The sequence below is a fragment of the Mytilus edulis genome, chromosome 1 (genome assembly GCF_963676685.1).
Source record: "Mytilus edulis chromosome 1, xbMytEdul2.2, whole genome shotgun sequence".
Taxonomy (NCBI): Eukaryota; Metazoa; Mollusca; class Bivalvia; order Mytilida; family Mytilidae; genus Mytilus; species Mytilus edulis.
The window spans coordinates 27,707,769-27,733,927 of record NC_092344.1 but is presented as its reverse complement, the minus strand read 5'-3'; the positions used below and the strand labels follow the sequence as shown (position 1 = coordinate 27,733,927).

The 26,159-nt window shown below is 33.0% G+C and overlaps 1 protein-coding gene and 1 long non-coding RNA gene across 2 annotated transcripts in view; one reads left to right on the top strand and one right to left on the bottom strand.

Annotated features, from left to right (window-relative positions):
- Positions 1 to 6,644: 6,644 nt before the first annotated feature.
- LOC139492283 (uncharacterized) lies at positions 6,645 to 8,213 on the bottom strand. Its single transcript, XM_071280773.1, has 2 exons — positions 7,053 to 8,213; positions 6,645 to 6,770 (listed from the first exon to the last, which is right to left on the bottom strand). The coding sequence occupies exons 1-2, from the start codon at positions 8,211 to 8,213 to the stop codon at positions 6,645 to 6,647; spliced, it is 1,287 nt and encodes a 428-aa protein (XP_071136874.1).
- A 557-nt stretch (positions 8,214 to 8,770) lies between these two features.
- LOC139528897 (uncharacterized) overlaps positions 8,771 to 26,159 on the top strand; it is a 40,914-nt gene continuing 23,525 nt past the window's right edge. Inside the window, exon 1 of the long non-coding RNA XR_011665720.1 lies at positions 8,771 to 8,865. This is a non-coding gene — a long non-coding RNA (uncharacterized lncRNA). The remainder of the gene's footprint in view (positions 8,866 to 26,159) is intronic.

Below are 26,159 nucleotides of genomic sequence, written 5' to 3'. Positions count from 1 at the left end.
GGACACAGACGATGCACCCGCTTGCATATCATATATCATTTTCATTATTCATTTGTAACGGAGTATTACAACTCCGGGATCCAGAACGGTTTCAGTGACGCTACCAAAATTCAAACTTATCTCTGTGTTGTGGTACTAAGCATTGTGTATAAGTTTCCTAACATTTGGTAGTGTATAAGTTTTCTAACATTTGGTAAAGTCAAACCTTCATGTACGTAAGAGAACGGAAAAGAAAATTTCAGCATTTTTCCCATTTGTAAATTAAAGAACATAACTCTAGAATGGTTTAAATGACACCTACAAAATTTAAACTTGATCTGTGTTTTGTGGTCACAAGCATTGTGTAAACACAATGTGGGAACGAAACTGTACGGTTTTCTCATTAGTTTAATCATATTTTATTGTCTAGATATACAATAGTGTTGGATTCCAGTTATAACAACTTAAGATAATCCTCTCCAAATAAGTACAATCTACAAAGTTTCAAGATGACAACAATTATATATTTCAGTATAGTTTGAAAAATATATACAATAAATATATTATGTTGACACAATAACAGCTGGATACGAGTACACTTTAAAATACGTCGTGAAAAGGAAGCAAATGATACCCAAGGGACATTCAAACTCATAAGTCGAAAATAAACTGACAACGCCATGTGGATTTACTTGTTTAGTACGAAATAATAATAATAATGAAAATTTATCAAGCGCCCTATATAAAAAATAAAAATTACTCTAAGGCGCTGTACATACACATGGCAATTAAAACATATCAATTACAATAACATAAAACATAAAAAAAATACATCGTGTCAGATTCAAATACTGAAATAAAAAATGCCTACCATGAAATGAAAGGTCAATACGAAATACATGTTAAAACAAAGAATAAAAAAATAACAATATAGGATAAAAGCATGCAGAACAAGCAAAAACTCAATACAAAGAGTAAAAAAGCCCGTAAAAGAGAAAAGAATTCAATCTAATTAAAAGCAATACGATAAAAATGAGTTTTTAACTGTATTTTAAAACACTCTAGGGACTTGCATTGTCTTAAACTGTTCGGGAGATTGTTCCATAGAGATGCCGCTACCCAATCAAATTGTCTTTCACCGTACGTCTTCGTTCTCACTTTTGGAACGGTGAGTAGTTTTGTGAAACTTGAACGCAAAGATCGGTTTGGCACGTGTAGATTGACTAGTTCCCGGATGTAAGCAGGGCCAATGTCATTCAAAGCGCAGTACACATAAGTCAGTATTTTGTATTGTGGTCTATATTGGACGGGTAACCAATGTAAATCAGCAAGTATCGGTGTAATATGTTCATGTTGTCTTGTCCTGGTGATAAGACGAGCTGCTGTATTTTGTACTTTTTGTAATCTGTTCAATGTAGTCTTGTTGATACCGTTCAGCAGAATATTCCCATAATCAAGTCTGGATGTTACTAGACTGTTCACAAGTGTTTTGCAAGCAGTTGTTGTTATGAAGTTGCGAATGCGTCCAATATTACATGTGTAAATTACATGAAGTGAGTACGATTTTGCTTTATTACGAGACTCTCGCTGTTTGACATATTCGACTTAAAATAAAATATTTCAAATTACTATCTTCAATGTTGACGACAATATGGCTTAACTTTAATTGAAAATAAAAGACAGAAATTATATAGTTCAGGTTCAAATGAATAATAGTTCAAATAAGTCAAACAACTGTGTAAATGTCTCGAAAACAACCCTTTCACCCCATTGCAAGTGAAATGAAAACATTTAATCAAAATTGTTTGGAAAATTGATCGTCTTGGCGAGTCATGCTAGTCATGCTATAAGCTCACGAAGGCATGTGTCCATTTCGATTCATAAAAAGAGTGTAACGGAACGCAAATGTACTTTAGAAATGTCTTAAATTACTTGTTGCGGACATCTGTATGATTTGTTAAATGATAGTTGACTTTTCGACAGATTACTATTATTATCGTAAACTATGAATTATCTTCAGGTGTGTAATAAAAAAATCTACAAATTAAAGATTTTCTTTATTAGAACGTCTATTTAGCCAAACAGAATAAATGAAACAAACTTACCATAATTCGTTAACTACAAATTATCGTCAAAAGTGTAATGAAAGGTAATTTAAATTTCGCTACACAATACAGATTTTCTTTACTTAAACGTTTAGTAAGCCAAACATAATGATTAAAGCAAAATTATCATTCACGTTAGCTTTATAAATTTTATCACCGATCACAAACTGTCAAATTTATACAGATTTATCCCACTTCGAACATCTGTCTCTTTTTGTATAAAACCTTATATAAATTATGGTATAAAATTTCTAAACTTGTAATAACAAAGTCATGAATGGACATTGGTATAATGAAAATCAACATTGATATCAATAAAAGTGAGACGAAGTGTATCAGTTTAAATTCAATATTTAGGCTATACTAAAATATAGAAAATAAAAGAATGAAATGTATTTGGGTTGATAGTTAAAATAATGTTGACGTCTGTAATATCTGAAAACGAAATGTCTTTTGCATTAATCGAAGGTGGTCCAATATCTAGAACTGCTGTATTGATGGAATATATAAAATGATTTTAGTTATATTTGGTTAGAAAAAGCTTGTGTTCATAAAAAACGTAAATTAAAGAACAATATAATGTATTTCTCTTTTCTATGATGCACTTAAACGATGTTTCGTTCGTTCAAATATCGAAACTATTTCACAGTTATGGCATACCTTATCTAGTTGAAATAGGTTCACGGAAAAAGAGTCAAGGGAAAGACGTCATTAATTTGGAAGGTAAAGAGTCACACATTTTGATAAATGTAGAGAGAAAAAGCCACAAATATAAAATGTCAACATTAAATTTTGTACAATTATTTAATATTTCATCGTCCATTTTTGAAATTATACTGAAATTTAAATGGCAACTTATGTCCCTCTGGTATCTTTCGTCCCTCTTTTATGATATTGTGTGTATGAGAAACCACTATTTTTAAGGTTTCAATTGTGTATCTGTCCAGATATTACACAATTGACAGGGAAACAGTTATCTGGAGCCGTGTAGTTAGTAAGTAACCGCCTGTTGGATTGTAATCATTTGTTTTAATCTTATAAACGTATTAATTGCAATAAACACAAAATCGAAACATCCCGGTATTTTAGAATTAAACACTCAATTCAATTCAATTTTGAGACCAAATATCAATATACTCTTTTCATAGAGCTTTTTTACATTTTGCCAAAAGTTACGAACGAACGTAAAGGAAGCACGTATTACATTTAAACAATAACAATAACGAGTCTTTGGTTGAACCGGTAAAAGAGCATTACTCTGCTTGACCACAATACTTTTTTGTCAAATTGGAAAGCAGAATATTTGTTTAGGAAAAGTTATAACCCCTGAAGTTAAATGCTCGTGCTTTTACACTGATATCAAAAATGAAAAACTTTTTGGGGGAAATTAAACGGTCTCTCTCTCTCTCTATCTGATTACTTGTGTATACTAGATTAAGGCTAAGATCTAGAATTGGAGGCTATGAACGTGTCTGTTAGGTAGAGGTACTCTTGTACGCCACACTCCATAATCTGCTCTTAAAATCAACTAAATATATACAAGTAGATCGGTTAGTTCATCTATATACACATTTTATCACATTAATATATATCAAGAAAATAAATCTGCAGTTTTGCATCCAATATATTGTAGAAATAATAATGACCATTAAACAGTAAACAAACTTGAAAGATAGACCCATATTGGTCACTCGACACCCAGGGCCAAAACGCAAATATGCGCTAAAATGACCGTTCAATTATGAGCCTAACTCCGGTGTATGGGCACATCACAAGTTGATAATGAATATTACATAGGAAAAGGCGATGATTCACAAGTTAATAACGAGCATCAGCATGTATTTGCTTTGGTATTTTCTTATGTTAATTAATTCAACATTGTAATTTTAAAAGTGGGGGCGGGGTGTAGGAGTACTTTAACAAAATTTAGAGGTATTTTTTCTTTAGACTACCATGCCATATATTTAGAATATTTTGCAGAGTTATCTCCTTGCACCTGGTGGTACTAAAATTTTACCTATCGTACGTCGCGACATCCTATATCTCATGAAAAATCTAATTTAATAAGTGTCGTTGCATGTAGGGAACTAGCCCTAAATAGGCTCACATTGAGTTGAAATGCTATCGAAATTATCGGACTATTATTGAAACATGTCAAAATAAAGGATCCCTAAATCGACTTTTACTCTACTGTTATTTAAACATTCTTTAGTGTCCAAAAATGAAAAATAGATCAGACAAACTGTTTTTCAATTTGAAGGTTTTATTATACGTGTATTAATGGCATGCGTCGGAAGCGCTTTTACGGACTTCTGAGTTGAAACCTTATTTTTCATTATAGCCTAAGGTGACCAGAACATCATACAACAAAATTACGCAAATTACATCATACTTTTGTATATTAAGGTGGTACCTAACACTACAGGGAGATAACTCTGTAAAGTCAGCTAAACGTTTTAATTACGTTGTGTTGTAAAAGGAATATTAAGCTTCTCAATGATCAAAATTTGTGTTTGTCAAACTGCTATATAATCAGTGTAATTTTTCTGACAAAACGGTTGGTTCAAAATTTTTGAATTTTTTATATTTTCGTTAAAGGGTCAAAGTAAATACTTTGACAAAATTTTATGAAAATTAAACGAGCCAAATAAATTTTAGTGAAAGTGTTGGGTACCACATTAATGCAGAATAATAAGAATAATATGGGTTGGATTGTCGATTTAAGAATTTGAATTGATGGTTTATTTATTTGACGTAGAAGAGATTAAATCTATAATTTAACATTAAGAATTACGGTAAGAATTTCAATTTTAAAGCAATCGATCATAGTTGTCAAAACACTTGAGTGGTTTATTTATCATATGCATGTTCCATGTGTGTGAATGAATTGAACAATCTAATCTCTGGTATCTGGTCTCAACAAAACATAAGACTCAAGGTAATAATTGCATTAAAAAGGCATTAAAATATTAATAGATTTAAATCTCTGTTTTAATTCTCATTGTAATGATGTCTCTCTTGAGAAAGATTGATTTCAATCAGAGAAATGTGTTCTCCTTGACAGTTGAGAAAAATTTCTTTTGTATTGAATTTTACAGATGTTAAAATTATACAATCATATGAAATTACAGACATCTACAAGGTTCATGCTTTCTTTGTGGCAACCATGAAAATTGATTGGCAAATTTACAAAATATATATATATACTCATTACTGGCTGTATGCAAACGTATGTAAGAATTTACTAAGCAAAACAGAAGCTACTTTAAATCGTTAACTTAGTAAATAGCAAGGAACTGTCGTATATATACACTTAAAACAAAATACAATTATATTAATTATGATTAGGAAACACAACGGCCGATAATCTTCATTCAATTTCCGAGTTGCAAAATGGAATTAAAAAAAGATAAAAGTAAACCATCAACACTACAATCCCAGAAAGTACACAAATTAAATAATGCCACTGACGGGTCATAACAGTATGTATTAAGATATTTTAATAGTATTTATGTTCCAGACCATATGAGTATTTGTTTAGATCTATGCGTATTTTTTTCAAAATGCGTATACGGTCAGACTGTACGCATGGGGTCTACCTAATTTTAAATGTAAATGAAATAAAACTTAATATTTTAACTGTTTAAAAAGGTCACGTAAATTTGATATGTTACGATTGTGTATCCATCATGTCAGTAATACATGAGATTTAATTTTATCTTACCTCCTATACATTTCTAAGAATAGGATTGGTTAAGAGCAACCACGTGGAGACAGAGTATAATCCATATTATGTTAGTAGTGGAGTTGTGTCCCTTTATACAAACAACACGGCGGTGAGAAAAAAAATCTTAAATCGATAATGAACGATTGGAACTAATCCCATACAACATATTAAAGCTAACAAGTTTTTATTGTTGGCTCTTGTTTTTAAATAGACCTGTGGCAGTTGGTTCATAATACTAACAGTATTGAAGACTTGATCACTTTTATAGACCACAAGTCTTAATATCACATGTTAAGATAGTCGGTAAGATAAATTCGTCACATACTGTGCTAGTGAACTAATACGATATAAATCGAGTCAGTAAATTCCATATTCGGATTCGAGCTTCGCTTTCACCCGATGTGTAATATACCAATCCCATATATATATATATATATAATTGCCTAACAATGTAATGTTAACACACTATTTAGTATGTAAATATATGAATGTTTAAAATATTTACAAAATGATGAAAATAAACGCAATATTTCGCTAGACCAACTAGCTTTATCAAGCCATCATCTATCCAGGTGAAATCGGATGTAGATGATAAGAAACATTTGCAGCTCAATGTATGTGTTTCACTTATCTGCCTTGAAAATAAGAAAATTTTGCAGCTCAATGTCTATGAGCAATTGAATTTAGCTGCTTTGAAAATAAGAAAATTGTGCAGCTCAATGTATATGTTGCACTTGGATTTAGCTACCTTGAAAATACATAATTGGTAGTTGAAGTTAGCAACGTCCATTGGCCAATATTACGGGATAAAAAGGACGATGCTTTGTATTAAATTATTCTGTATCTTTCCTGTATCTTTTTTTGTCTTTTTCGTAAAGACCATCAGGTTCTAAAGTGTGGAGTTGGTGGATCCAAAAGTTTTCTCTTCTCCTCGCCGTGGTGTCCTGCGGTGTTGACTTCTATAATTTGGAAAGTAACATTAGCAAAAGGATGTTTCGTTGAACTAAGATGTCTTGTGAGAGGACAGTTTTTGTTGGTTTTGTACGATAAACGATGGTTATTGAGCCGAATATTAAATTTGTCAATTGTTTCAACCACATACTGAATGCCACAAGTGTCACATGTTAATATATAAATTGAGTGTTTCGTTTTACAGTTGGAATGAGAGTAGATGGTATAATTTTGTTTAGTAACGGAGCTGATGAAAGAACTGCTTGTATTGGCAGATTTACAACACAAACAATTTTTCGACCACATTGTTTGTAGCAACCGGCCGATGGATTAGGATTAGGCTGCTTTGCTAATACAGATGTCACTAATTTGTCACTGATATTTTTAGGTCTTCTGAAGGCCATGACTGGTGGTGATGAGAACACTTTTTTAGATTTAAATTTATTTTCTATAATTTTCCAATGCTTCTGAACAATGGATGACACATTTTTAAAATCAGGATGGTAAGTGAGTTCAAGGGGTGTTCTGTTAGCTGCTTTATTCTTATCTTTGTACTCAAGAAGTTCTTGGCGACTAGTTCTGTTTGCTCTTTCGAAAGCGCTATCAATGATTTTGTTATTGTATCCTCGAACAACTAGATGTTTACGAAGTTGTCCAAGTCTAGAATTTTTCGTATTTTCAGTAGAGCATATTCTCTTGATTCGCAATGCCTGGCTCAATGGGATACCACGAGAGCAGTGTTTAGGATGGCAACTTTTAGGAGAAAGGAATTGATGTTTGTCCGTTCGTTTGGTATGAAGGTTCGTTATAATGGTTTCGTTCTTGATGTAACTCGTAGTATCGAGGAAGTTAATTTTCTCCATAGATGATTCATATGTAAATTTTATTGAATGGTGGAAAGAGTTACATTGTTCTAGAAATTCATTGAGATGTTGTTGTGAATCTATCCAATTGAAATCAATATCGTCCATGAATCGGAACCATGATAAAGGCTGATATGGAGCACTAGCCAAGAGGCGTTTTTCAAGTTGGCCCATAAATATGTTGGCATATGACGGGGCAATTTTTGTACCCATACTAGTACCGTCTATCTGGAGATAGTGTTTTTCATTGAAAGGGAAGTTGTTATTCTCCAGTAGTAGTTTCAGAAGTGTAACAAGGCACTCAGTAGGAGGCTTTTTTTCACTACGAGTGGTCCATGCATTTTCACACGCTGCTATTCCTTCGTCTTGTGGAATGTTGGTATATAAAGAAGACACGTCCATGGATGCAAGTATAGTATTGCTTGGTAAAGGATTGAGGTTTTCCATTTTCTTGAGATAATCAGTTGTATCTTGAATGAATGAGGGTAGTTCTTTCACGTGAGGTCTTAGATGATGGTCTACAAATTCTGATATCTTTTCAGTTGGATGACTATTCGCTGACACAATTGGTCGACCTCGATTGCCCATTTTATGTATTTTAGGCAACATATAGAATCGTCCGGCCTTTGCTTCGTTCTCAAGAGGTCGGAGATAATCAAAGGTGTCATTGTCTATATGCTTATTGTCGAACATCTCTTGAAGGACGGTGTTGATCCTTCGAATAGTTTTAAGCGTTGGATCTGTGGTTAATTGTTTATAAAAATGGAGTTAGAAAGTTGGCGATTCCCCTCTGCTATATAATCTGTTTTATTCATGATAACCACAGCGTCCCCTTTGTTGGCAGGTTTTATTACAATATCCTCTTGATCTTTTAACGCTTTCAAAGCTATACTTTCTGACTTGGATAAATTATAATTTCTTGTATTTGTTATACAGGACTTTATATCAGACCTCACGTAGTTAATGAATGACTCCAAGTTATCATTTTTACTCTTTCGTGGTTTCCATGAACTTGTTGTCCTAAATTTTGGGATGGGCATGACTTCTTCATTGGTGTCAGTATCTGAATCTGTTAATCCGGCTTCTTCAAGGTTTTTCTTGCCCCTATTGTAGAAAAAATCTTTCAAGCGTAAACGTCTAGCGAATTGGTCTAGGTCTCCGTCTAGCTAAAAAGTTGTTTACAGTTGATGGGATAGGACAGAAGTTTAAACCTTTACTTAAAAGAGATTCCTCAGCACGTGTAAGTTCTTTAGATGACAAATTTACAACAATGCTTTCTGTTTTTTGTTTCCGTCTTTTAAATTTTCTTTTTCTAGGGATCTTATGGTCTGTTGTATTAATATCATTCATATGCTGATTTAAATGGACAGTGTGAACTTTATCTCTTTGAAATTTATTCCTTTGTTTTTCTTTATGTTTCGATAGTCCAATTTGTTCAATATCTGCGAGTCGACGTTTAATTATTGCTAAATCGTCACGAGAAATGTTACTATTGTTGATGATATAAACTCATCATAGATATCAGGACTAAATTTTATATATACGCCAGACGCGCGTTTCGTCTACAAAAGACTCATCAGTGACGCTCAAATCCAAAATAAGTTTTAAAAAGCCAAATAAAGTACGAAGTTGAAGAGTATCAGATATCTGATATTTCATTTACAATTTGTTTGTAATTTGTGGTTGTAAAGGAAAGTAACAGTTGAAGAAGCTGGATTGAACAGTCAAACAGAATTTCATTCCAACGGCTCATGAATCTTTTGGATTTATGTCCCGATGCCTGGCGACTCACTTTGATGTTTAAACCTTTTGGTACAGTTTTACTTTGAATATTGAAGTTATTAGAAGTAAACATAATTCGAAAGAAAAGATTGTACAATATTGAGGAAGTTTACTACAAAAACCGTAAAAGAATCTACACAATATTTTTTTTTTAAATCCGTCGAAAATACAATGAGAAAATATAATAAAAACGTGTCGAAAAGTATGAATAAAGTAGCTTTGTTACCCTTATAATACCAGTTGTTGATATAATATTTCCAGATTATTATGTAGGGCTGATGATATATTTCACTTCATTTAACTAATTGTAATAATATAAATTTGTAAATTCCAATAAATGTTTGTCTAAAATTTACCCATACGGTCCAAATACATATATGGTTCCAGTTCGTCCTATAATGCACGTTTATACGCATACGATCAGGAACGTATCATTGTGGTCTGTTTTCATTCTGCGTACGGTCCAAACCGTCTTATGGTCTGGGACATTTATGTAAACCTATAAACATATGGTGGATATTGTTATACACTACTTATAGGTTGCATTTCTGTATATATTGACAATGCAATTTCCCTTAGGAACTCCTTTTACGTCTTAAACTGTACCACTTTTACTATGAAGTTTTGAAAAAACTCTTATCCTAGAATTGAAAGTATATATGCATCACAATTGTTTTCAAAGGTCAAAATATAGGGCTGTGCGGCATATTTTCAACGTTTATATGCCCTGAACTTCTCAGAGTTTAAACTAACACTAATTTTCTTAACTACCCCTACCTCGAATGAAAGGTTACCACAGATTTCAATGTAAACAATATGCACATGTTTATTTACAGGTTACATGGAATTTCCCAAGTTATGTCTCTGTGAGATGGAACACAGGGAGCATAACTGGGAACCAGAATGTAAACAAAATTAATTTTCTATGAATATTCAAGATCTCCCCAAAAGAGGCGTGTTTTGAGAAACAGCTGTATTTACAAAGTGCAACCTATAACATGTACTAAATATATATTTTTAAAAGATATCCAATAGATATTTAATTTGTCGGCGTCAGCCTAAAAAATAACTTAACACACATAGGGAAAACGTACTATACAATTGTTTTTAAAATATAATTCTTTAATTTCACTGTTATCTACCAAATTGTAAGTTTGGTATCATTGTGGTCTGTTTTCATCCACTGGTGCGATGTCGTTACTGATGGACGTTTCGTTCCTGAGTGTATCTGAGTGGTTGGCAATCCTGTGAGTTCAAACCCATACACTGTGCGTTTTGATGTGTGTTTCTTTATTCCACATAGGCTAGAGGTAACGGGAACGATTGAGATCTCACTCCGTCTGTGACTTTGAGAACAAATTAATTACAATAGTCACATATTCGGATCCAGAATTCATGTGGCAAAAAGTTATTTAAGTGTTTAATTCTTTCGGAGTTAGTAAATATTCTAATCTGGTTACTTATGTGTTCTTTGTTCTACGAATATCTGTCTACTCATGTATGTTGACAATGAAACCACATCTTCTTATAAGAATTGTATATGATGGTCCAAGTAATATGTCAAAAACGTGTACATTTCATTTTTTTCTAGATTATCGCATGCGATTGTGGTACCTTTTTGGTCTCTTTTCATTGTGTTACATATACATATGAATCGTAACACTTTATATTTACTAAACAGGTAAAAGATATACTTCTCAAGAAACAAAAAAACTTATTGGCACCAGGCTATGAAGGAATAAAATCTCAGATCAAAATAAAATTGAGAATGGGGAATGTGTCAAAGTGACCACAACCCGACAATAGAACAGACAAAAGCAGAAAGTCACCAATAGGTCTGCAATGCAGCGAGAAACTCCCGCACCCGGAGGCGTCCTTCATCTGGCCCCTAAACAAATATCTATACAAGTTTAGTGATAATGGACGCCATACTAAACTCCGAATTATAGCATAGCATGGACAATATGTTGGTTATACGTTATTGTGCATAGCAACGATCCCTATCAATAATTGTGCAGATAACCTAAACTTTTTATAAGTTTATCCGGGTTTTCAAACATTTTTTGTTCAATTTTTAACTTCACACCAATCGGTCAAAAAGGCTATTTCTTCACGTCCAAACAAGTAAAAGTGTTTCATTCACCAACAAAAAACGTACGACAAATATCCAAAGCAATTTTGTATATCAAAGTTATGTAGATCCGTGCAAACGTTCATGTCAATTGCGAACTGACCAAATAATTTTTATATTACGACCAGTCCACTGATATTGACATTATCAGAGAGTACACATCAAAGGCAAATGCACAAATCACCGATAGATATGTTAATTTGTTTAGTACGTTACATGAAGTGATTGCGATTGAGCTTCATGACGACTCTCTCGCTAATGGATATTTGTGGCTAAAAATAAAATATCGTTTATTTCAAATTACTATCTGGTAATTAAGTGGAAATTAAAGACGGAAATACGTTTTGTGTTCAATGGAATCATAGTTCAAATCAGTTTAACTACTGTGTAATTGTCTCGAAAACAACCCTTTCACCCCGGTAAAATTCAGATGTAAACATTTATTCAAAGTTATTTGGTACATTTATCACCTTTGCGAATCAGGCTATTATATCACGAAGGCGGGAATCCTTTTCCATTGATTAAAAATGTAACGGAACGCAAATGTACCTGTAGAAATATATTAAATTACAAGTTGCGGACACTTTATATGATTTTTTAAATGATAGTTCACCTTTGAAAAGGATAATCCTATCATTATTTGTGTGTTATTTGTAGTTATAAATTATCTTCAGAAGTATCATAAAAAGTCATTTATAAACCTTTTATAAAAATAATTAGAGTGCAGAAAAGTGATGTGTTGTTTTTATAAATGATGGTATGAATTTTACAAACTTGTTATAACAAAGTCTTACATAGACATTGCTATCAAAATTAACATTGATATCAGTAATAGTGATTAGAGGTCGATCAGTTTAAAATGTATTTTTATGCAATTTTAAAATAAATGGATTTTAGGCTCAAAGAATTAGCGGTTAAAATATAGTTGACAACGGTGGTATCTCCAAAACAAATGTTTGTATTATTTGGAAGTGATGTACTATTTCGTTTTTCAGTAGTTGCAAGTCAATGGGGTATATGTAATGATGATGGTTTATTACAGACTTGGGGTCAATTACATTGGAATGTAATTAATTAAATTACACATTACATTGCAAAAATGTTCCATTACACTAATTACACATTACACAGTTTTGGAAATGTAATTAATTAAATTACAATTACTTTACTAAAGTAATTAATTAAATTACACATTACATTTCATCATGATATTTGTAAACAATATTATACATGTATATATAATGCATGTGTAAAATATGCATGTAAGCATAGTTTAAGCATTGCATTTGATAATCATTAGTTATTTTAATGTTATGTCATTTATTCTGAATCTCTCTGGTCTGAACACTTTGACAGCAATTCTAAATAGTCTTGCGACAGGAGCTAATGTCACAGATATTGCTTGATCAGAACATAGAAGTTCCATGATCAGAAGATCATCATAGTGATAGGAGAGGGAATTGGTTCCTATTAACCAAATGACAAGAGGTAACTAAAGTAATTATCTGTGTAAGATGACAAGAGGTATCCAACGTCACTACATGTGTAAGGATACCAGAGGTTGCCAAATTGATTTATTGTGTAACGTGACCAGAGCATCGGTGTAAGTTGACCAGAGGTACACATAGTCAATATCCTTGCAAGTTGATCAGAGGTTACTAAATTAAATATAAGGGTCTGGTGACCAGAACATCAATGTAAGGTATTTAGAGGTATCAAAAATCAATTTCTGTCTAAGGGAACACATTCCCGTGCTTGTATTTCCTAGCATGAAGTAACAAAATACACAATTTATGTTAGGTGAGCATCGGTATCCAAAGTCAATATATGTGTAATTATTGTTAACAGTGGTAACCAAAGTCAATATATGTTAAGAGAACAATGGGAACCAAAGTAAACATTTGTATAAAGCCAACAAAGAGAACCAAATATGTGCTAGGTGACGAGAACTACCCAAATTCAATATTTGTGTCAATCAAGTAGATGTAATAAATTCATTATCAGTGTAAAGAGACCAGAGGTAACCAAATGGGATAAAAGTGTTAAGTGAACAGAACATCATTATATAGTGACTAGAGGTAACCATAGTCAATATCTGTGTATGGTGATCTGAATTAAAGAAATCAATATCTGTGATAGATGATATTTGGGTAACTTACGTTAACATCGGAAAGTAAGGTGACCAGAGGTTACACTAGTTATCACGTCTAACAATAACTAAAACATCATTGTAAGATGACCAGGGGGCATAGTCAATATCAATGCAAGGTGACAAAGGTAACCTAAATGAATATATGTGTAAGATGACGAGGAGTAACTAACATCAATATATTTGTATGGTTACCAGAGGTAACCAATTGAATATCTGTTTAATGTGACCAGAACATCATTGTAATGCAGTCAATAGATGTGCAATGTGACCACAGGTTACCCAAGAAAGTATATATGGAAGGTGACAAGAGGTAACCATATTGAATATCGGTAGAATGTGACCAACACGTCGTTGTTAGGCGTCAATAGGTAAACATAGTCGATATATGTACAAGTGATCAGATATAACTAAAGTAAAATAGATGTGTAATATCCTTGTAAGTTGAAAAGAGGTAACAAAATAAACAATTTATGGTTACATGGTAGGTGAGCCTTGGTACCAAAGGTCAACATATGTGTTATTATAGTGAGCAGAGGTTAACAGAAAGTCAATATATGTCTATAGAGAACAAATGGAATCAAAGTCAGAGGCAAACAAATCATATAAAAAAGTAAAGTGATCAGAATATCATACCAGAGGTGACAACAGTCAATATCTAGGATATGTATATTTTAGGTACACATCAACTATACCTCAAGTATAGACTAATTTAATCTACATGCATTGAAATATAATGTTTATTAATGTATATTGCCATCAAAACTTTCGACAAGCTTTGTCTACTTGATGTATACATCATTTGTACCTTAAGTTCAGACCAATTTAATCTTCATACATTTGAACATTATGAAAAGGAATGTCTATTCCCAACAACAACAGTTTGACAGTCTTTTTCTAGTCGAATCAAAACATTCGAAAGGCTTTGTCTACTTAAGTTGCACTTCAACTGTACCTCAAGTGAAAACAAATTCAATCTGAAATATGAATCAATTGCTTTTAAAAGGCAATTGTAAACGGTCTTTCCCCCCCATTGAAACATGATTGTTTGTAATGTGTGTGTGTGTGTGTGTTTGTTTGTTTGTTTGTTTGTTTGTTTGTTTGTTTGTTTCTGTAAGGGGTCTATATTATTCCGGGGAAATTTCATGTTTAGTTTGGAAAGTTTTTATTTTATTTTAGGTCCAGCGCGCGCGCCAGATTGAGGAGACATCACGTGACGCGGGTTTATAATAACGAAAACTTTTTATTTCTTTTTAGGTGGGGATGTTGAACAGACAACATGTATAGAGACGGAATGTACACAATGTAATTTCTTTTGTCATTGTAGGAAATTTACATTTTGATCACAGTTCACCAGCAGTGCATGCTTTGGATTTAATTGAATCGGTGTAACTTTAAAACACATTTAAGGATTATTTTCTGATAATGTACATTTTTCAGCACCTGTTTGTATTTCAATCTAGGAGCGGACATTTTATTGTAGGATTTCACTGAGATTTACGGACCTAGCAAGCGATTTGTACGGCATTGCCATTTCTTTTCTCTAGAAAAAGTCTTGAGAGATATCTGCACCACGTTGTTTTATGAACTTTAAGTACATGTATGCCCTGCTGACTGCAAATTTTGGGGTTGATTGGGCTTGTTGTTTCAGATTGATTGATTGATTGATTGATTGATTGATTGATTGATTGGTTGGTTGGTTGGTTAAACACGTTGGAAAGGGTCAATTGAAACAGCGAAAAAGAAACAAAGGAGATCTTGAACCCTATATTAAACACATGAGACGGAAACATGATTGATTGATTGATTAATCATGATCATGATTGGTTGATTGATCATGATTGATTGATTGATCATGATCATGATTTGTTGATTGATCATTATTGATTGATCATGATTGGTTGGTTGGTTGGTTGGCAAACACACATAAAATTCTTCAAGTCGTGCCCCAAATCACATATGTACATGACCTTGACCTTTGACCTTGTGACCTTGTCAAGGTAATTGCTTCACAATGTCATTGCAAAAGACCCTATGGGTCAAGGACCTTTTGTTTAAGAGTTTTGCCTAATAATGGCTTTTTATAAACCATCAATGGGTGTTATGTCCCTTACATAATGGTAAAACCAATACAGTCATCATGTAACAAAGTTGCCCCTTGAAGTACTGAACATTTTTCACTGCTTAAATTTTCTGTATCTATAACCATTCAAGAATTATAGGGAAATCAAAGACATATGAAAATCTAAAATATGACCTTGACCTTTGACCTTGACCTAATTTTCTAAGTTAGGACCCAGGGGACTCAAATAAAAACATTCCAGGGTTATACGGTTAACGGTTTCTGAGTTAAAAAAACATACCGACAAATTTATTCCGTAAAGGTACATAACTCCTATAAAATTTCATCGAATCGCTTCGATCCAAATGCGCCAAAAATTACTGAGGATGTAACGAACAATTTGTAAAAAGAATTTTGTCGCTATCTTTTTTTGTTACGAAGAAGATGCACACAGATGATAAACAGTGAATAGGGAGATAACTCTCACAAAGAAAATGGTTCGGCTTAGCAGGGTGAAATTTAAAAGCGCTTAAACTATACGATACAATATGAAAAAAATCTAAGCGACATATTGCGAAACAAACATTTATCGCAAGAACAAAAGTTGGCGGAAAAAAAAAAAAAATAATAATAATCAGAAGAAAAACAATAAGTCTTTCCACAGAAAAGTGGATGTAACGAACAATTTGTAAAAGGAATTTTGTCGCTATCTTTTTCTGTTACAAAGGAGATGCACACAGATGATAAACAGTAAATAGGGAGATAACTCTTACAGATAAAATTGTTCGTCTTAAACTATACGATACAATATACAAAATATCTAAGCGACATATTGCGAAACAAAAATTTCAGAATGTGGCGGAAAAAAAAAATAATAATAATCAGAAGAAAAACAATAAGTCTTTCCACAGAAAAGTGGAAAGACTTAATTAAAAACCAATTGTTCAGAGAACAATTGAAAGTCTTTCCACATCAAAGAAATTTTGATAAGAAGATAGTTTCTTCATACTGATGCAATAAATAATGGTTTAATTATATTTTTGGGTGATAAAAGGGAGATAATATGCTACTTCCGGTGAAATAAATGTCACTTCCGGTCTCATATGATAGCTTCTTTCACACTGATTCCAAAAATATATAGTTTCGATATACTTTTGTATGTAGAATGAAGGATAATTGGCTACTTCCGGTTTGTTGGAAGTCATTTTTAGACTTCAGTAATCATTTTATGTATCTATATAACAAAATATATGGAATCTAAGTACTTTTATATGAAATATTTGCAAAAATGGCTACTTCCGGTTTTCTCAAGGTCACTTCCAGTACTCATTTTTCAAGGTCATTTGTCACCTAACCTTTTGTACAACGTCAAATGCCTTTATAATGAACTTAGTTGAAGTTATAATCAAATAACTTCATATCAAGACATATTAGGGGCACCAACTCCTATAAGATGCCATTAAATTGTATCAGACTTTATATAGCATATCTTCATAACAATAAAGCAGACATTTTGCACTTGTTCTTTTATATATATCTTTCAAAGTGTCAGAGAAAATGCAAAAACAAGCAAAAGTTACAATTTAGAACTTGACCTTGACCTTTGACCTTGACCTCATTTTCTAATTTAGGACAAAGGGGACTCAAATAAAAACATTCCAGGGTTATACGGTTAACTGTTTATTAGTTAAAAAAACATACCGACAAATTTATTTTGAAAAGGTAGATAACTCCTATAAAATTTTATCGAATCGCTTCGATCCAAATGAGCCAAAAATTCCTGAGGATGTTACGAACAATTTGTAAAAAGAATTTTGTCGCTATCTTTTTTTGTTACGGAGGAGATGCACACAGATGATAAACAGTGAATAGGGAGATAACTCTTACAAAGAAAATGGTTCAGCTTAGCAGGGTGAAATTTAAAAGCGCATAAACTATACGATACCATATGAGAAATATCTAAGCGACATATTGCGAAACAAACATTTATCGCAAGAACAAAATTTGGCGGAAAAAAAAAAAAAAAAATAATAATCAGAAGAAAAACAATAAGTCTTTCCACAGAAAAGTGGAAAGACTTAATTAAAAACCAATTGTTCAGAGAACAATTGAAAGTCTTTCCACATCAAAGAAATTTTGTTAAGAAGATAGTTTCTTCATACTGATGCGATAAATAATGGTTAAATTATAATTTTGAGTTAAATAAGGGAGATAATATGCTACTTCCGGTGAAATCAATGTCACTTACGGTCTCATAGGATGGCTTCTTTGACACTGATTCCAAAAATATATAGTTTCTATATACTTTTATATGTAGAATGGGAGATAATTGGCCACTTCCGGTTTATTGGAAGTCATTTTTAGGCTTCAGTAATCAGTTTATGTATCTATATGACAAAATATATGGATTCTGAGGACTTTTGTATGAAAAAAATGCAAAAAAAGCTACTTCCGGTTTTCTCAAGGTCACTTCCGGTAGTCATTTTTCAAGGTCATTTGTCACCTAACCTTTTGTACAAGGTCAAATGCCTTTATAATAAACTTAGTTGAAGTTATAATCAAATCACCTCATATCAAGACATTTCAGGGGCACTAACTCCTATACGATGCCATTAAATTGTATCAGACTTAATGGAGCATATATTCATAACAATAAAGCAGACATTTTGCACTTGTTCTTTTATATGTATCTTTTAAAGTGTCGGAGAAAATGCAAAAACAAGCAAAAGTCACAATTGAGAACTTGACCTTGACTTTTGACCTTGACCTCATTTTCTAAGTTAGGACCTAGGGGCCTCAAATAAAAACATTCCAGGGTTATACGGTTAACTGTTTATGAGTTAAAAAAACATACCGACAAATTTATTTTGTAAAGGTAGATAACTCCTATAAAATGTCATCGAATCGCTTCGATCCAAATTAGCCAAAAATTCTTGAGGATGTAACGAACAATTTGTAAAAAGAATTTTGTCGCTATCTTTTTTTGTTACGAAGGAGATGCACACAGATGAAAAACAGTGAATAGGGAGATAACTCTTACAAAGAAAATGGTTCGCCTTAGCAGGGTGAAATTTAAAAGCGCATAAACTATACGACACCATATGAGAAATATCTAAGCGACATATTGCGAAACAAACATTTATCGCAAGAACAAAATTTGGCGGAAAAAAAAAAAAATAATAATAATCAGAAGAAAAACAATAAGTCTTTCCACAGAAAAGTGGAAAGACTTAATTAAAAACCAATTGTTCAGAGAACAATTGAAAGTCTTTCCACACCAAAGAAATTTTGATAAGATAGTTTCTTCATACTGATGCGATAAATAATGGTTTAATTATATTAATAAGTGATGTAAGGGAGATAATAAGCTACTTCCGGTGAAATGAATATCACTTCCGGTCTCATATGATAGCTTCTTTGACACTGATTCCAAAAATATATAGTTTCTATATACTTTTATATGTAGAATGGCAGATAATTGGCCACTTCCGGTTTGTTGGAAGTCATTTTTAGTCTTCAGTAATCAGTTTATGTATCTATATGACAAAATATATGGATTCTGAGTACTTTTGTATGAAAAAATTGCAAAAAAGGCTACTTCCGGTTTTCTCAAGGTCACTTCCGGTAGTCATTTTTCAAGGTCATTTGTCACCTTACCTTTTGTACAAGGTCAAATGCCTTTATAATGAACTTAATTGAAGTTATAATCAAATAACCTCATATCAAGGCATTACAGGGGCATCAACTCCTATAAGATGCAATTTCATTGTATAAGACTACATGTAGCATATCTTCATTATAATAAAGCTGACATTTTGCACTTGTTCTTTTATATGTATCTCTCAAAGTGTCAGAGAAAATGCAAAAACAAGCAAAAGTCACAATTGAGAACTTGAACTTGACCTTTGACCTTGACCTCATTTTCTAAGTTAGGACCTAGGGAACTCAAATAAAAACATTCCGGGGTAATACGCTTAACTGTTTATGAGTTAAAAAAACATACCGACAAATTTATTTTGTAAAGGTAGATAACTCCTATAAAATTTCATCGAATCGCTTCGATCCAAATTAGCCAAAAATTACTGAGGATGTAACGAACAATTTGTAAAAAGAATTTTGTCGATATCTTTTTTTGTTACGAAAGAGATGCACACAGATGATTAACAGTGAATAGGGAGATAACTCTTACAAAGAAAATGGTTCGTCTTAGCAGGGTGAAATTTAAAAGCGCTTAAACTATACGATACAATATGAGAAATATCTAAGCGACATAATGCGAAACAAACATTTATCGCAAGAACAAAATTTGGCGGAAAAAAAAAATAATAATAATCAGAAGAAAAACAATAAGTCTTTCCACAGAAAAGTGGAAAGACTTAATAATCAGAAGAAATACAATAAGTCTTTCCACAGAAAAGTGGAAAGACTTAATAATAATCAGAAGAAATACAATAAGTCTTTTCACAAAAAAGTGAAAAGACTTAATAATAATAATCAGAACAAATACAATAGGCTTTCCACAGAAAAGTGGAAAGACCTAATAATATGGAAAAAACTTGAGTTGTCGTTCGTTTTACGTTGATAGGATAGATAGCACACAACCTACATTCAGTTGTAAGTGGAGGGTTAAAAAAAAAAAGGGGGGGAAAAGGGGGTCTCGGGGAGATTTTTTTATTAACGGAACAGAATGGTTAAATAGGTTTTTTACAATATAAATCAATTGCTTTAAAAAAGCAATTGTAGGGGGTCTTTCCCCCTTTAAAATTAATTGAATTGGGGGGGGGGGTTGTTTGTTTATTTGTTTGTTTGTTTGTTTGTTTGTTTGTTTGTTTGTTTGTTTCTGTATGGGGTCTATATTATTGTTACCGGAGAAGTTTCATGTTTAGTTTGGAAAGTTTTTCTTTTATTTTAGGTACAGCGCGCGCGCCACATCACGTGACACGGGTTTATAATAACGAAAAGATAGTCTTTTTATTCCTTTTTAGGTGGGGACTTTGAACAGACAACATGTATAGAGACGGAATGCACACAATGTAATTTCTTTTGTCATTGTAGGAAATTGACATTATGATGACAGTTCACAAGCAGTGCATGTTTTGGATTTAATTGATCCGGTGTAACTTTAAAACACATTTATTGATTATTTTCTGATAATGTACATTTTTCAGCACCTGTTTGTAACACAGATTAGTATTTCAATCTCGGAGCGGACATTTTATTGTAGGTTTTTACTGAGATTTACGGACCTAGCAAGCGATTTTTACGGCATTGCCATTTCTTTTCTCTAGGAAAAGCTTTGAGAGATATCTGCACCAAGTTTTTTTATAAACTTTTAGTACATGTATGCCCTGCTGACTGCAAATTTTGAGGTCGATTGTACTTGTAGTTTCAGAGAACATGTGGATTTTTTTTTTCAGAAGTGACGTAAGAACAATATTAAATTTCAATTTTTCTTGAATAATTGAGAGTTTGTTCCTTCAATAAACTGTCATGAATAAACAGTCATACAGATTGATTGATTGATTAATTGATTGATTGATTGATTGGTTGATTGATTGATTAGTTGGTTAGTTGGTTGGTTGGTTAAACACGTTGGATAGGGTCAATTGAAACACGGAAAAAGAAACAAAGAAGATCTTGGACCCTATATTAAACGCATGAGACGGAAACATGATTGATTGATCATGATCATGATTGATTGATTGATTGATTAGTTGGTTGGTTGGTTGGTTAAACACGTTCGATAGGGTCAATTGAAACAGCGAAAAAGAAACAAAGAAGATCTTGGACCCTTTATTAAACACATGAGACGGAAACATGATTGATTGATCATGATTGATTGATTGATTGATTGATTGATTGATTGATTGATTGATTGGTTGGTTGGTTGGTTGGTTGGTTGGTTGGTTGGTTTGTTGGTTGGTTGGTTGGTTAAACACGTTGGATAGGGTCAATTGAAACAGCGAAAAAGAAACAAAGAAGATCTTGGACCCTATATTAAACACATGAGACGGAAACATGATTGATTGATCATGATCATGATTGATTGATTGATTGATTAGTTGGTTGGTTGGTTGGTTGGTTGGTTGGTTGGTTAAACACGTTGGATAGGGTCAATTGAAAGAGCGAAAAAGAAACAAAGAAGATCTTGGACCCTATATTAAACACATGAGACGGAAACATGATTGATTGATCATGATTGATTGATTGATTGATTGATTGATTGGTTGGTTGGTTGGTTGGTTGGTTGGTTGGTTGGTTGGTTGGTTGGTTAAACACGTTGGTTAAACACGTTGGTTAGGGTCAATTGAAACAGCGAAAAAGAAACGAGAAGATCTTGAACCCTATAATTAACACATGAGACGGAAACATGATTGATTGATTGATTGATTGATCATGATCATTATTGGTTAATTGATCATGATCATGATTGATTGATTGATTGATTGGTTGGTTGGTTGGTTGGTTGGTTGGTTGGCAAACACACATAAAAATTTTCAAGTAGTGCCCCAAATCACATATGTACATGACTTTGACCTTTGACCTTGTCACCTTTGTCAAGGTCATTGCTTCACAATGTCATTGCAAAAGACCCTATGGGTCAAGGATCTTTTGTTTAAGAGTTTTGCCTAATAATGGCTTTTTATAAACCATCAATGGGGGTTATGTCCCTTACATAATGGTAAAACCAATACAGTCATAATGTAACAAAGTTGCCCCTTGAAGCACTCAACATTTTTCACTGCTTAAATTTTCTGTATCTATAACCATTCAAGAATTATAGGGAAATCAAAGACATATGAAAATCTAAAATATGACCTTGACCTTTGACCTTGACCTAATTTTCTTAGTTAGGAATCAGGGGACTCAAATAAAAACATTCCAGGGTTATACGGTTAACGGTTTATGAGTTAAAAAAACATACCGACAAATTTATTCCGTAAAGGTAGATAACTCCTATAAAATTTCATCGAATCGCTTCGATCCAAATTAGCCAAAAATTCCTGAGGATGTAACGAACAATTTGTAAAAAGAATTTTGTCGCTTTCTTATTTTGTTACGAAGGAGATGCACACACATGACAAACAGTGAATAGGGAGATAACTCTTACAAAGAAAATGGTTCGGCTTAGCAGGGTGAAATTTAAAAGCGCATAAACTATACGATACAATATGAGAAATATCTAAGCGACATATTGCGAAACAAACATTTATCGCAAGAACAAAAGTTGGCGGAAAAAAAAAAAAATAATAATAAATATAAAGCAATTGTTTTGAAAACAATTGTTAGGCAGTCTTTCCCCTCTGATGAATGGATAATTGGTTTTTTTTTATTGATTGATTTGGAAAAAAAAAGGGGGGGGGGGTATTTGTTTGTTTGTTTGTTTTTGTAAAGGGTCTATATTATTATGTTACCGGAGAAGTTTCATGTTTAGTTTGGAAAGTTTTTCTTTTATTTTAGATACAGCGCGCGCGCAATATTGAGGAGACATCACGTGACGCGGGTTTATATTAAGAAAAACTTAGTCTTTTAATTTCTTTTTAGGTCGGGACCTTGAACAGACAACATGTCTAGAGATGGAATGTACACAATGTAATTTCTTTTGTCATTGTAGGAAATTGACATTTTGATCACAGTTCTCCAGCAGTGCATGTTTTGGATTTAATCGATCCGGTGTAACTTTAAAACACATTTAATGATTATTTTTTGATAATGTTCATTTTTCAGCACCTGTTTGTAACACAGATTAGTATTTCAATCTCGGAGCGGACATTTTATTGTAGGTTTTTACTGAGATTGACGGACCTAGCAAGCGATTTTTACGGCATTGCCATTTTTTTGTTCTAGGAAAAGTCTTGAGAGATATCTGCAAACAGTTTTTTTATGAACCTTCAATACATGTATGCCCTGCTGACTGCAAATTTTCAGGTCGATTGGACTTGTAGTTTCAGAGAATATGTGGATTTTTTTTCAGAAGAGACGTAAGAACAATAATAAAATAAAAATTTTCTTGAATAATTGAGAGTTTGTTCCTTCAATAAACTGTCATAAATAAACAGTCATACATATTGATTGATTGATTAGTTGGTTGATTGATTGGTTGGTTGGTTGGTTGGTTGGTTTGTTGGTTGGTTGATTAAACACGTTTGATAGGGTCACTTAGAACAAGGGAAAAAAACCTCAAGAGACCTTGCATCCCGTATTGAACGCATGACACGGAAACATACATTAAGTGATTGATTGGTTGGTTGGTTGGTTAAACACGTTAGTTAAACATGTTGGTTGAACACGTTGGTTAAACAGGTTGGCTGGTTAAACACGTTGGAAAGGCTCAATTTAAACAAGCGAAAAAAAACATCTTGGATCCCGTATTTAACAAATGAAACGGAAACATGCATTGATTGGTTGATTGGTTGGTTGGTTGGTTGGTTGGTTAAACATGTTGGTTAAACACGTTGGTTAAACACGTTGGCTGGTTAAACACGTTTGATAGGCTCAATTTAAACAAGCGAAAAAAAAACATCTTGGATCCCGTATTTAACACATGAAACGGAAACCTGCATTGATTTATTGGTTGGTTGGTTGGTTGGTTGGTTGATTAAACACGTTGGTTAAACATGCTGGTTAAACACGTAGTTTAAACACGTACTTTCAACACGTTTGATAGGCTCAATTTTAACAAGCGAAAAAAAAAACATCTTGGATCCCGTATTTAACACATGAAACGGAAACATGCATTGATTGGTTGATTGGTTGGTTAAACATGTTGGTCAAACACGTTGGTAAAACACGTTGGCTGGTTAAACACGTTAGATAGGCTCAATTTAAACAAGCGAAAAAAAAACATCTTGGATCCCGTATTTAACACATGAAACGGAAACATGCATTGATTGGTTGATTGGTTGGTTGGTTGATTGGTTGGTTGGTTGGTTGGTTGGTTAAACACGTTGGTTAAACACGTTGGCTGGTTAAACACGTTAGATAGGCTCAATTTAAACAAGCGAAAAAAAACCATCTTGGATCCCGTATTTAACACATGAAACGGAAACATCTATTGATTGATTGATTGATTGATTGGTTGGTTGGTTGGTTGGTTTGTTAAACACGTTGGTTAAACACGTTGGTTAAACACGTTGGCTGGTTAAACACGTTAGATAGGCTCAATTTAAACAAGCGAAAAAAAAACATCTTGGATCCCGTATTTAACACATGAAACGGAAACATGTATTGATTGATTGATTGATTGATTGATTGATTGGTTGGTTGGTTGGTTGGTTGGTTGGTTGGTTGGTTGGTTGGTTGGTTAGTTAAACACGTTGGTTAAACACGTTGGCTGGTTAAACACGTTAGATAGGCTCAATTTAAACAAGCGAAAAAAAACCATCTTGGATCCCGTATTTACACATGAAACGGAAACATGCATTGATTGATTGATTGGTTGGTTGGTTGGTTGTTTGGTTGGTTGGTTTGTTGGTTGGTTGGTTGGTTAAACACGTTGGTTAAACACGTTGGTTAAACATGTTGGTTAAACATGTTAGTTAAACACGTTTGATAAGCTCAATTAAAACAGGCGGAAAAAAAGAAACCTTGAATCCCGTATCAAACACATGAAACGGAAACATTGATTGATTGATTGATTGATTGATTGATTGATTGATTGATTGATTGATTGATTGATTAATTGATTGATTGATTGGTTGGTTGATTGATTGATTGATTGGTTGGTTGGTTGGTTGGTTGGTTGGTTGGTTGGTTGGTTGGTTGAAATTCAAACACTCATAAAACTGTTTAAATAGTGCCAAAACCACATAATTTGATGACCTTGACCTTTGACCTTGTGACCTTCGTCAAGGTCATTGCTCCACAAGGTCATTGCAAAAGACCCTATGGGTCAAGGACCTTTTGTTTAAGAGTTTTGCCTAAAAATGGCTTTTTAAAAACCATCGATGGGAGTTATGTCCCTTATATGATGGTAAAATCAATATAGTCATAATGTAAAAAAGTTGCCCCTTAAAGTACCAAGCATTTTTCACTGCTTAATTTTTTTGTATCTATAACCGTTCAAGAATTATAGGGAAATGAAAAACTTATAAAAATCTAAAATATGACCTTGACCTTTGACCTTGACCTAATTTTCTAAGTTAGGACCCAGGGGACTCAAATAAAAACATTCCAGGGTTATACGGTTAACGGTTTAGGAGTTTAGAAAACATACCGACAAATTTATTCCGTAAAGGTAGATAACTCCTATAAAATTTCATCAAATCGCTTCGATCCAAATACGCCAAAAATTACTGAAGATGTAACGAACAGTTTGTAAAAAGAATTTTGTCGCTTTCTTATTTTGTTACGAAGGAGATGCACACAGAGGATAAACAGTGAAAAGGGAGATAACTCTTACATAGAAAA